Consider the following 13,072-nt stretch of genomic DNA (forward strand, 5'->3'; position numbering starts at 1 on the left):
AGCCCCCACATTCCCTGAGACCAAGAGAATCTCAATAAGCCCCATCAGGGAAGCCAGTGCCCTCACATGCCAACCCCGTTAGTCCCCCGGAACAACCAGGCAAGGACACAGGGAGCAGCAGGACACCAGTCACTTCCTCTGGGGGCTGAGGATCTGCAAAGGCAGTGCTTAAGAACCAGCACTAAACAAGAATGAACCGAAGCCAACAGCTTCTTCTCCGGCCACCCCACATGGACCAGCACTCAGATATGGTAGGATCTTTGGGAGCCAGAACAAATGGCTGCTCACCAAACAGGCCTTTCCTGACAGGATTCACACAGGAGAGGTCATTGCAAGGGCTTCCACCAATCACCAAGTCGAATGGGCCCCACTCATCAACCTGGGGGAAAGCACAAAATGCTTGGATGAGCCCGAGGGAGGAGGGAATCCTTGATTCTGGGGCAGGCAAGATGGCTTGAAGGTGTATAGGTACCTGCCATGTGAGCCTGGCAAACTGAGTGTGATCCCTATGTAAATGTGAAAGGAAAGAACTGACAAAGTTGTACTCTCATCTCCATATATGTGCCCCGGTACTGGCACCCTCATCCAGGTACTTGCACGCACACAATGATGATAATGATAAATTGTTTTAATTTAAAAATTAAGAAAGCGGGGCTGGAGAGATGGCTCAGAGGTTAAGAGCCCTGGCTACTCTTCCAAAAGTCCTGAATTCAATTCCCAGCACCCACATGGTGGCTCACAACCATCTGTAATAAGATCTGGCGTCCTCTTCTGGCCTGCAGGTATATATGCAGGCAGAATACTGTATACATAATAAATAAATAAATCTTTAAAAAGAAGGAGAAGGAGGAGGAAGATGAAGAAGAAGAAGGAGAAGAAGAAGAAGAAGAAGAAGAAGAAGAAGAAGAAGAAGAAGAAGAAGAAGAAGAAAGCTTAGATTATTAGAAAAGTTGCTAAGAAAAGTCAGTTCTAGAAACTTGCTCTGTCAGCAACTACAGTTCCAGCACATGGAGCCCCAGTCAATGCTCACATTCCACTAGAAGTCCTGAATTATTCCTATTATGTCACTTTTTCTGAAATGTCTCTAGTTCTTTTATACCCACAACCCTAGGCCTGAGGGAGAGAGATAGCACACCATGAGACCAGGACCCAGGGCATAGAAGAACAAGCAAAAGATGAACCCCAGGGAAAAGGTCCCCCTCACATCTCCCTTTGTGATTATCCTGACGTCATCCACGTATTTGATTTGGCCTTCATGCTTAACAGTCCCCACAGCGATGGACTCTGAACAGACTTCGGAGGCGACGTACTTTTCCACTTGGATACCCAACTCTTTGAGCACCAAGTACCCTGTGAGGGGTCAAACAGAAATGTGAGGACAAGGGGCCAAGTGCAGAGCCATCAGCCCTGCAGGGTCCTCCTGAAGCAGAATGGAGATCCCCCCTCACTCCATCATGGTCACTTCAGAGTAGCCGTGTCAACTCCAGGGGCCCTCACAGCATCGCCCACAGTGGCTCCACTCACTCCTTCCATGCATGAGACATCTCACAAAACGGAAAGGAGCCAGGATTGAGGAAGGTCGCCTAACTGACCATAAATGTATTTATGCACACAGAAGGAAAAGTTTAAAAATCAAAGTTAAAATGCAAAGAAGTATGTCCTCTTAAAAAGGGAGCAAGCACCCTGCATGAGCCAGAGCAGACCTGTGCATGCTGACTGATTGCTGCGTGCATATAAACGGTAAAAACTAGAAGGAGCCAAGACTGAGGGGCTTGCCAGCAAGCTGATTATCCTCAACTGGCACAGGGGAGACACCTTCAGCCTGTCTAGAAGCTTCTTTCACTGCCTCAAACTCACCTGTGGCAATTCCATCAAACAGGGACAGGACTCTAATGGGCCTCCTCCTGGCTGCAGGAATCGCTGGGTACAACTTGGGCGGCTCCTGACAGATAAGCAAAGAGAGTGATGCCTCACTCAGGGTGTCCATCCTCCTCCTGTGCCCAGATGCTTTGATGGGAACCGCTGAGAAAGCATTAGCCACAGGCTGGCCATTCTGTCCTTAGATCGGAGGACAGCCGCCTCCTACAGACACACAGACCAGATAAGGAGCTGACCAGTAACTGCCAAGGCCTCTCAGCACAGAAGATAAACTCCTACAATGTGGGAGCAGCTGCTCTTGTCACCCCCAGGCTCTGAAGATTCCCTCTTGTTCCCTCCTCAGCAGGCACTGGAAGAGAGAATTGTCAGCTATGGCTTACAAATTCTTCGAGGTCAGGATCAGTAGTGAAGAAGTCTTGCAGGCGCATGTTCCAATCCTTCCTGCGCCTCAGGACCCCATGGCAGCGCTGGGGGAGGCACATATAGCAGCTCCAGGGTTCCTTCAGCTTGGCATCCTCAGCTGTCCCCGTACCCACCAGCACCTCCAGACACTCCACACAGAAGCACCTGTACCGGAGTATCCAGAGAATGGGCATCAAGGTTTCCAGACATTGGTCCTGCAGGCCCAGTGAGTTCCCCAGGGCACGGCCACTCCTGCCTGGTGCTCAGCCTCTGGCCTCCATCTATTTTGAGATATAGGATAACAAACCCTTTTTTTTTTTTTTTTTTTTTGGTTTTTCAAGACAAGGTTTCTCTGTGTAGTTTTGGTGCCTGTCCTGGAACTCACTCTGTAGACCAGGCTGGCCTCGAACTCACAGAGATCCACCTTGCTCTGCCTCCCAAGTGCTGGGATAAAAAGTGTGCGCCACCACCACCTGGCTAGCAAACCCCTTCTTGAATATGGATCCTTCACACTCCCTTCAGATCTAGAGCCTTTCAACAGAAACCTCACAGGGCTGACCTCACCGGCACACCGACCTGAGTCCAGCACTATGCAACAATGCAGTTCACGCCCGGGAGCACCAGATTCCACAGACTATCGACTGGGTGCTCATTTTCTGTTTGGTTCTAGCTGCCTACAGACTGCAGGAACTGTGAGGTACACCCGGGGATCTGAGGCCCTCTCGTCCGGCCCCCAGAACGACACTCACCTGCAGCAGCTCGTGTTGCTGCACAGAAGCAGCTCGCGGCCCTCGCAGCACACGGTGCAGTAGGACTGATAGCCGTCCTCATCATACATATAGAAGAGCTCCAGGAAGCGATCCTGACCACCAGAGAGAGCACGTGAGACCACAGCCCTGACCTCAGCCAGGCCTGGCCAGCAAGCTGGCTGGGGCCCTAGCTGGTGGCCTGGCCTGCTCTTCAGAGACAGTCCCTGTGATTGGAGGGGGCCTTCTCTGCTGCAGCACCTGTCCCCCAAACAGGAAGTGGGGGGATGTGCCCTGGGAAGCTGTTCACTATGGGGGCCTGGACGGGACGGACCTGACAGGAGGCAGGGGCAGGAAGACTCACCCGGCAACTCTGGCAGAGCCCACCCTCAAAGAGAGGGTGGAAGGACACAGGGTTCTTCCTACCGCAGGACAAACAGCGGTCTAAGAGAAAGACAGGTGTCAGAGTTAGGGAAATCAAGGGCCTAACATCTGCAGATGGAGTCTTACACAGGACAGCTCTGAATATGTGCCCCTGGCCAGCCATGTGTCGAGGACTCTGCACCACATCCAGTGTTTAAATCATTTCAGCAGCATTAGATGAGATATGGTGTGTTCGAGGTGGTTGGCCATAGACCCAACAATGTTTAACGTGCCATCCCCACTTCATAGTCCAGGAAAGACAAGTTCAAACTAACAAGAAGAAGCACAAGGGAGGCCAAGGCATAGCCAAGCAGAAAGACAAGAGACTGAGTATGGTTTTGGGTTTAGCATCTCTATCTTTTATAAACATTAAATCTCAGACATTGAGGCACTAGTAGTGATTCTGACTGGCTTGGTGTCAGATACAGAACCTGCCTGCAGCCATGCCCTGTAAACCCAGCACAGATTACCATCCCAGACTTTGGTTTTTGTGGGGTTTTTTTTTTGTTTGTTTGTTTTTTTAACCAGAAAGCCACTCTGCCTTGGCTCTTAACTGACTCACTATTCAAGAGGACAAAACCTTTAAATGGCCAATACTGTTCCACTGGTGGAAAGGGTCAAATGGTGGATGACTTTTGGGATGCATGGAGGACCATGGGTCAAATATTTGTAAAATTAGATGGGTGGTGGTCATGCATGCCCTTAATCCCAGCACTCAGGAGGCAGAGGGAGTGGATCTCTGTGAGTTCAAGGCCAGCCTGGTCTACAAAGTGAGTTCCAGGATAGCCAGGGCTACACAGTGAAACCCTATCTTGAAAAACCACACACACACACACACACACAAAAAAAAAAAAAAAAAAAAAAAAAAAAAAAAAAAAAATTCTAATTGTAGGTACTGCTCTAAACTGCAGCTTTTCTGGGGTACCACAGATCTAGGTCAAGGCATATTGGACCAAGAATTTGAATGAAGAGTCCATCACATATTCAAAGTCCATTAAGTCTGTTCTTGGAAGATTTCTGAATCCCAGTGCAATACCCAGTTGGGGAAAGGATAGCAGAGTTAGCTTGAGGAGGAGCCAATAACAAAATGTGTCTTATTTTAACCTAAAAGTTAGCTGTGCTTACTGAACGGCAAATTCAAGGTTCCACTGATCTTTTCAGGTATTAGCTAAAGTGCCACAGCTTCCATCCCTCCCCCACTCCAGTCACCCTGGTCAGTGGCTGCATCAGATCCAGCTAAGAATGGAAGCGAATCACACCGCTTGATCAAAAAAAAAAAAAAAAAAAAAAAAAAAAAATGTAGCAACGAATACAGAAGAAACAGAAATGGTCCTGACCTAGGGCAATGCACAGCGCTCTAGATTAAACCCATGCAGAAGGTCAAAGCCAGGCTAAGGCAGGCCTGGGGCATCCCTGAAGGGAGGGCCAGGAGACAACAGTACCTTCCAGATTGCCCTTGTTGTTGGTGACATCAGAAGCCATCCGTTCTGTTGAGGAGAGAGGGACAGGTGTGAGAGGAGGTGGGGAAGTCTCTCTTTTCCCACACAGCTGTGCCCCTCTGTACCCCAGAGCAGTGGTCCTGAGGACCTGCTGCTCCTGGTCCTGCACCATGCATGGCCAGACCTTTCAGCACCCGCCCCCCAAATCACCTCGGCTCTCGTCATCCTCTCCTCGGTCTTTCCCGCCACAGCTGTTTGTCTTGAGGCGCTTGGGTGGGGGACAGCACTCAGAAGTGGCAGAGTCATTGGTTGTGCGTCTTCGACCTTTGTTCTCTGGAAGGGAAGCAGACCATGTGACTGAAGATCTAAGAGGCGAGGCAGGCCTAGGACAAGACCATGCTTTGTCTGGGATCCAGCTGCATCTAGAGCAGGGGACAGTGGTGGGTGTAGAGAACCCCAGAGGGGAACCCAGAGCAGAAGCCAATTCAAAGCTCCTCTCACCCGGGAAGCAGGCCAGACTCGTGTTTGTGGGGTTTACACATCGGAATGTGTAAGAGAACCCATCCTTCTAGAGTCAGCCCAGAGCACATGCTGGACCATAGCTGGAACTCCGAGGTTCCTACAGTGATGCCCGGGACAATGCCCAGTGGGAGCATCGAGCCACTGAGTATTTGAAATGTCAGGAGGGGCAGGATTTCACACTGAGGTCAAGTCCAAACTGTCAAGTGATGTTACTGATTTGGTTAATTTGGACTGACCTGCACCCTGGAATCTACTTAGCCAATTTAGGAAATTACTATATGTTCATTAATCAATTTCAGTTTAATTTTTACCTAAAGACATCATTTTCTTAGGACAGCACTGGAGAAAAGTGAAATATATCAATGTTTTATATAGATTAAATGTTGAAATGCTAAGTTTTTAAAATAGTAACATAAAACTACTAGAAAATAAGTAAATTACATTCTGTGGCTCCCATTCAATAATGTTTCTTTTTAGCTTTATTGAATCTATTGAATCACAGTGGACATGGTTGAATCTGACTCTTCCCCATTCACACATACGAAGAAAGAAAATTAGATCCCCATCAAAAGTCACGAGGAGCCAGATGAGGTGACATGTGCTTACAATCCCAGCCTGAGACCAGACAGGACTACATGGTGAGACTGTTGTCTCAGAAAACAGAAACACAAGGAGCCTGTGGCAAAGTGACATTTGCCAACGCTTACATATGCCATTAATATTAAGACGTAACAATATTAAAACATAAACCCATGTCTCCTAGGTTCTAAGTTCCTGCTGTCTGTACCATCCATCCCACCTGGTTGCTTGTTGTTTGGTTTGAGGCCCTCCACGTCATGGGCCCACTCCAGCATGGGCTTCAGCTGGTCCTCCAGGGAGTCTCCCGGGCTGCTGGGGAAGGTCTTGCCAGCTCGCACCCTGGCTCTCTGCCAAGACACAAATAAAGACAAAGTCTGACCATGAATGGGAGCAGGCGAATGAGGTATGTGCCAGAGTGAACCAAGGGATTCCTCCTGCTGGGGCCTGCATTCCCTAAACACTGGTGTCTTTCAGAGCTGGACAGCTGTCCTTGGCTTTGTTATGTGTCTGCTTCTGAGAGACTGGTAACAAAACAATAGACTATAGGGCAGGCACCACATACGAGCTGTCCCCTGTAGAATCAGGGAGTGGTCAGCTCTCTCCCAAAAGAGAGCTTCAACTCAGCTTTGTTAGTTAATACGCAGGAGCCTCTGGCAGTCTTACCGTACCCTCCTGTAGCTTGTCTCAGACAGCAGACTTCTTGCTGTGTCTTCCCTAAGAAGATCTGGATATAGTCACGCATTCTTCAGTTTAAGGCCAATGCCAATTTACATGCCTAATTAGGCACTTGGCCAAGTAGGGCAGGCTGGTAGGGGTTGGAGGGAAGTGGTGGGGAGCCTAATGACTGAGAGGAGATGGAGTCTACAAACCAGGAGAGGAGGCAACAGGCTGCCTCCTCTAGGCCTTGAAGGACCCTGCTTGAAGAAAGAAAGCTCCCCCGTCTCTGGGGCAGCCTGTTCCACAGTATCACTGTTTCCCCTCTGACATAACACTGGTCCGAGGTCACGCAGTGCTTAAGCTCACTGAGAGCTGGCTCTGGAAGTGAAAGGCCCTCCCTCATCTCAGACTCAAGCGTATTGATTTCAAGTGTCTTCCAAAACTCCCTGTCCTGGGCAAGCTGGGCCCCTAACACTGTGACAGGGACACAGAAGAACAGCAAACAGCCAAGGGCATTAAAAACCTCACACCCTTGAGAAAAGGTCACGGTACCCATCTTATGCTCAGAGCCTCAACTCTGTGGTGCAGCCACCATGGGTGACAAGGAAGTGCCAGCTGCTGTAGCCAACATGAACAGAACACAGTGGATACTAGGTAGGCTCTGGACCATAGCACGGTGTAACCCTATCCCATAATGCTCTCTCACCATACTGCACTTTACTGCCATCTGACCCTGTCTAGAAATGAATATGTTACATCTCATTGGCTATAGCAAGCATCCCTCGTCTATGCCAAACAAGTCACTGTGCACATATCCCAGAGTGTGATGCTTCAATGGCCAGCATAGGCCCGGGACACTTATCCTTTTCCGCCCTCTGCTGGTCACACAGCACAACTGCATGAAGTTTCTCATAGATTTAATAACTTTTTCTTCCACTCTTGGGAAATTTTATGCGTGGAAATGACCCCAATGGAAAGTAACTCATAAGAAAATCAGAACCTCCAATTGAGGCTGAACCCTAGCAATGTTCTTTTTAAAGGACGTATAATTGTTTATGTGTATTTGTCCATGTGAATGTATGCCACATGTGTGCTAGTGTATTCAAAAGTCAGAAGAGGGTGTTATCAGATACCCTGGAACTGGAGTTGCAGGAGGGTCTTGAGCTGCCCAATGTGGGTTCTGAGCACTAAACCTCTAGAAGGGCATCAAGTGCTCTTAACTGACAGCTGAATCATCTCTCCAACCTCCTCCCTACCCCCAGCAATCTTGCAATGTTCTTTTTTTTTAGGATTTATTTTTTATGCATAGTGTTCTGCCCACATGTACACCTGCAGGCCAGAAGAGGGCGCCAGATCTCATTAGAGATGGTTGTGAGCCACCATCCTCCAATTCAAACTCTGTGTAGCTCTCAGAACATTTGTTCAACAGCTGTTAAGATCCAAACTGGGGTCTGGTGGAGAGGCTTGCTGACAGAGTCTGCCTCGCTCCTACCCAGACATGGCCTCCTGACCTCCATGCAGGACTACATGGCACTAGGGGCAGTGCTATCTCTCTTGTCTCTCCTAGGCTTCTTTCTAAATGCATGGTTGTATGCCTGGCAATTCCTCTGCTATCATGGCCGGTAATGGTGACGTTGACCCCAAAGAAGCAATTACCAAAAAAATGAATTTAAATCCATGGGGCTCTGAATCCAGAACTTTCTTTCTTTCTTTTTTTTTTTTTTAATTTTTTTTTTTTTTTTTTTTTTTTAAGATTTATGGAGTTGGGGATTTAGCTCAGTGGTAGAGTGCTTGCCTAGCAAGCGCAAAAGGCCCTGGGTTCGATCCTCAGCTCAAAATAAAAATCATTTTTAAAAAAAAATTTATGTATTTATTGTGTATAGTGTTCTGCCTGCATTTGTCCATGTGGGCCAGAAGAGGGCACCAGATCTCATTACTGATGGTTGTGAGCCACCATGTGGTTGCTGGGAATTAAACTCAGGTCCTCTGGAAGAGTAGCCAGTGCCCTTAACCTCTGAGCCATCTCTCCAGCCCTGAATCCAGAACTTTCTAACCCTTCACCCTTTTCAAGAGTAGACTTGTCTTTGATCCCACATGCCACCAAGCGTCAATTTAAGGGAAGTAACTCAGGAAGTCTTTGTCCAGACCCAGTGTCAAAGTTCAATGCACCCATTGGCAGAAAACTGTCTTCAGAGCAGCCCCAGTAGGGAAGCCAGCCCTCAGGTCTGTGAACCCCCAAACCTGCCTTGCCCTGAGGTCACCTCAGAAAACTTGCCATCACCAAACCACCATCCCCATTGCATGCCAAGCCCAGCCTGGTGCTGGGTGGTGGCTTCCCAGGACACCAGCATGGCAGGCCACTAGGAGAAGCCCTCCGTCTTTTCCCACATGTGGAAGAGGGGGCGGAAAGATGGTAACACTCTGGGAAGGACTGCAGGGAAACAGTGTCTTCAGGACATGAGAGTCTCACTGCACTCATGAACTCACCGCAGCTTGTCTCCACAAGACTGCACAAGAGAAAGCAGTCAACCTTCTCAAGTGAGGAAGGAGAGGCTCTAGAGCCCTCACCCCTAGCTGAGAACCACGGACAGTTGACAGCTTCTTGGGGAGGAAGAGTCAGCTTTCTTTAAGAGTGTGAGTTCAAGGCCAGCCTGGTCTACAAAGCGAGTTCCACGGGTATGTAAATGGTACACATACATATATGAAGGCAAAACATCCACATACATAAAATGAAATTTAAATTACATTAAATTCTGCATGCAATAAAAATAAAATAAAGTAAGGTAGAGGACTCATTGGATAAAGTACTTGCCATGCAAGTGTGAGCTTCAGGACCAAAACCAAAACCAAAACCACCATACTCCTGTGGATGGCCCCACACCCAGGAGTATATGGGCAGCACAAGTTGGATTAAGTGGATTAGTTTTCACACACACACACACACACACACACACACACACACACACAGCTGGGAGCAGGTTGGATTAAGTGGATAGTTTTTACACACACACACACACACACACACACACACACACACACACAGCTGGGAGCAGGTGAGGGAGGATGGTCTGGAAGAAGGGGGGAGGTAGAGGGTGAATGTGATCGAAATACATTACAGGTACTATGAAATTCTCATCTGATCACATTATGTTAAAAATCGTGAAAGCTGGGCTGGAGAGATGGCTCAGTGGTTGAGAGCACTGGCTGTTCTTCCAGAGGACCTGAGTTCAATTCCCAGCAACCACATGGTGGCTCACAACCACCTGTAATGAGATCCGGTGCCCTCTTCTGGCCTGCAAGGACACATACAGACAGAACATAATTAATTAATATTTTTTTTAATTGTGAAAGCTCAGCTAGAGTGACTCTCAAGAAGTCCATGCCTATTCTTGAGTGTGTAAGGTCCTTGTCCTAAGCCTCCCATTCCACAAAAGTCTGCTTAAATCTATGTTACTTCTTTTGCTAATTCCCACACTACTTCATTCAAACAAACCAAAACTGGGCTTGCTGTGGATATCGCTCTATATAAATAAAATGCTGTTTGGCCAGTGGCCAGGCAGGAAGTATAGGCAGGACAATAGAGAAGAGAACTCTGGGAGGTGGAAGGCTGGGAGGAGGAGGGAGAGACACCACCAGCCGTTGCAATGACAAGGAAGAGATAAGGTACTGGTAAGCCTTGAGCCACATGGCAAAGTATAGATTAATAGAAATGGGCTAAATATAAGAGTAAGAGCTAGACAATGATAGGCCTAAGCTAATGGTCAAGCAGTTTAAATAATATGAATGTCTGTGTGTTTATTTTATAAGTGGGTTGTTGGACTAACAGGGCTTGGAAGGGGCTGGAGAGAAGCTCTCCAACTACATGAGCTTTTTAATCACAACACTCAGGAGGCAAAGGCTGGTAGACCTCTGTGAGTTCAAGGCCAGCCTGGTCTACAGAGTGAGTTCCAGGTCAGTTAGGGAGGATGCCTATATAGTGAGACGCTGTCTCAAAACAAAACAAAAGCCAACAAAATCACAGAGCTACAGTACAAAGGAGTGTGAAGCAGTACACATAGAAAAGACTTCCACCGGGAAACACCCGGGTGCAGGAAGGCACCATCCAGTGATGCATACATGCAAGCTCAGTTGGCTAAATCAGTGGTGCTCCAGACCCTGGATTCATGATGGATGCTTGAATGTGAGCCCACCCGAGTACTTAGGTGGCAAAAGCCAGGATACAAGTCTGCACAGAAACAGAATGTACTTTATTCTTCGTGAGAGAAAGAAAACAACATTTGGGGTCTGGAGAGATGGCTCAGAGGTTAAGAGTGCTGACTGCTCTTCCAAAGGTCCTGAGTTCAATACCCAGCAACCACATGGTGGCTCACAACCATCTGTAATGAGATCTGGTGCCCTCTTCTGGCCTGCAGCCATATATGCATTGTATACATAATAAATAAATAATTTTTTTAAAGGAAGAAAAAGAAAACAACATTCAGAAAATAGTGTCCATGAGGCCGGGGCAATAGTTCCATTAGTGAAGTACTTACCGTGGATCCCCAGCACCCACATCAAAAGCTGGTTGTGCTGGCACGTGGGTGGAATCCCAGCACCAGGAAAGAGCAGACTGAAGGATCTCTGGAGCTTCCTGGCCAACCAACATAGCCCCATGGGTGAGCCCTGAGCCAATGAGAGACATTGTCTCACAAATAAGGTGGAGAAGGCTGGAGAGATTTCTCAGTGGTTAAGAGCACAGGCTGTTCTTCCAGAAGACCCAGGTTCAATTCCCAGCACCCACACAGTGACTCATAACTGTCTGTAACTCCAGTTCTAGAGGATCTAACACCCTCTTTGGATCTCTGAGAACATCTGGCATGTACACGGTACACATACATACATGCAGGCAAAACATCCACATACATAAAATGAAATTTAAATTACATTAAATTCTGCATGCAATAAAAATAAAATAAAGCAAGGTAGAGGACACATTGGATAAAGTACTTGCCATGCAAGTGTGAGCTTCAGAGTTCAGAACCCATTTAAAGCTGCATGCAATAATGCATTTCTGTTATCTAGCATGCCTAGAACATGAGATAGGTGGAGACAGCAAAACCCTTTGAAGCCTGGGGGCTAATGCCTGTCTCATAAAGTGATAAACAGCAAGAGACCATGTCTTAAGCACAGTGGGAGCCAAGGACTTGAGACTGTCCTCTGCCTTCTACACACACTATGGCATGTACAACCTGTACTCTCATAATCACACCAACACAACAATAACAGGTGGAGATGGGACTGAGGAAAACATCTGATGTCAACCTCTGGCTTCAACCTGCACATGCACAAACTATGCACATACACATGGGGGTGTGGGAGAGACACTGTTCATGTTGATGTCCAGGAACAGAACAGGGCAAAGGAAGGGCCATGTTGCATTTGGAAAATACTTAGAATTCTTATGTATGATAAAAATGACAACAATCACTGGGCATGATGTTGCACGCCTTTAATCACAGCACTTAGGCAAAAGCAGGTGGATCTCTATAAGTTTGAGGCCATCCTGGTCTATAAAGAGAGTTCTAGGATAAGAAAAATACTCAACTTCATATGGAAAAGCAAAAGACCCAGGATAGCTAAAAGAACCTTTGGAGGCATCACCATCCCTGACCTCAAGCTCTCCCATAGAGCTATAGTAATAAAAACAGCTTGGTACTGATATAAAAACCAACATACAGGCCAATGGAATCGAATTGAAGACCCTGACATTAATCCACACACATATGAACACCTGATTTTTGACAAAGAAGCCAAAACTATACAATGGAAAAAAGAAAGTATCTTCAACAAATGGTGCTGGCATAACTGGATGTCAATATGTAAAAAATTACAAATAGATCCATATCTGTCACCATGCACAAAACTCAAGTCCAAGTGGATCAAATACCTCAACATAAATCCAGTTACACTGAACTTGATAGAAGAGAAAGTAGGAAGTAGTCTTGAACGCATTGGCACGGGAGATCACTTCCTAAATATAACACCAGCAGCACAGACACTGAGAACAACAATTAATAAATGGGACCTCCTGAAACTGAGAAGCTTTTGTAGGGCAAAAGACACAGTCAGTAAGATAAAAAGACAGCCTACAGAATGGAAAAAGACCTTCACCAACCCCACATCTGACAGAGGACTGATCTCCAAAGTATATAAAGAACTCAAGAAACTAGACATCAAAATACTGAACAATCCAATTTTAAAAATGGGCTAAAGAGCTAAACAGAAAATTCTCAAAAGAAGAATCACAAATGGCTGAAAGACATTTAAAGAAATGCTCAACATCCTTAATCATCAGAGAAATGCAAATCAAAACAACTCTGAGATACCACCTTACACCTGTAAGAATGGTATGATCAAAAACACTAAGGAAAGTCAATGTGGGAGAGG

General features: G+C 47.0%; 1 protein-coding gene across 1 annotated transcript in view; it reads right to left on the reverse strand.

Annotated features, from left to right (window-relative positions):
• Positions 1–13,072, reverse strand: part of LOC118581961 (DNA (cytosine-5)-methyltransferase 3C-like) — a 35,166-nt gene that overhangs the window by 10,502 nt on the left and 11,592 nt on the right. Inside the window, exons 3-11 of the mRNA XM_036184352.1 lie at positions 6,210–6,336; positions 5,099–5,221; positions 4,892–4,936; positions 3,391–3,470; positions 3,030–3,142; positions 2,259–2,445; positions 1,858–1,942; positions 1,205–1,350; positions 289–379 (exon numbers count right to left, since the gene is read on the reverse strand). Coding sequence (XP_036040245.1) covers positions 289–379; positions 1,205–1,350; positions 1,858–1,942; positions 2,259–2,445; positions 3,030–3,142; positions 3,391–3,470; positions 4,892–4,936; positions 5,099–5,221; positions 6,210–6,336 — 997 coding nt within the window. The remainder of the gene's footprint in view (positions 1–288; positions 380–1,204; positions 1,351–1,857; positions 1,943–2,258; positions 2,446–3,029; positions 3,143–3,390; positions 3,471–4,891; positions 4,937–5,098; positions 5,222–6,209; positions 6,337–13,072) is intronic.

This window comes from Onychomys torridus, chromosome 4 (assembly GCF_903995425.1).
Source record: "Onychomys torridus chromosome 4, mOncTor1.1, whole genome shotgun sequence".
In the NCBI taxonomy this organism is placed as follows: Eukaryota; Metazoa; Chordata; class Mammalia; order Rodentia; family Cricetidae; genus Onychomys; species Onychomys torridus.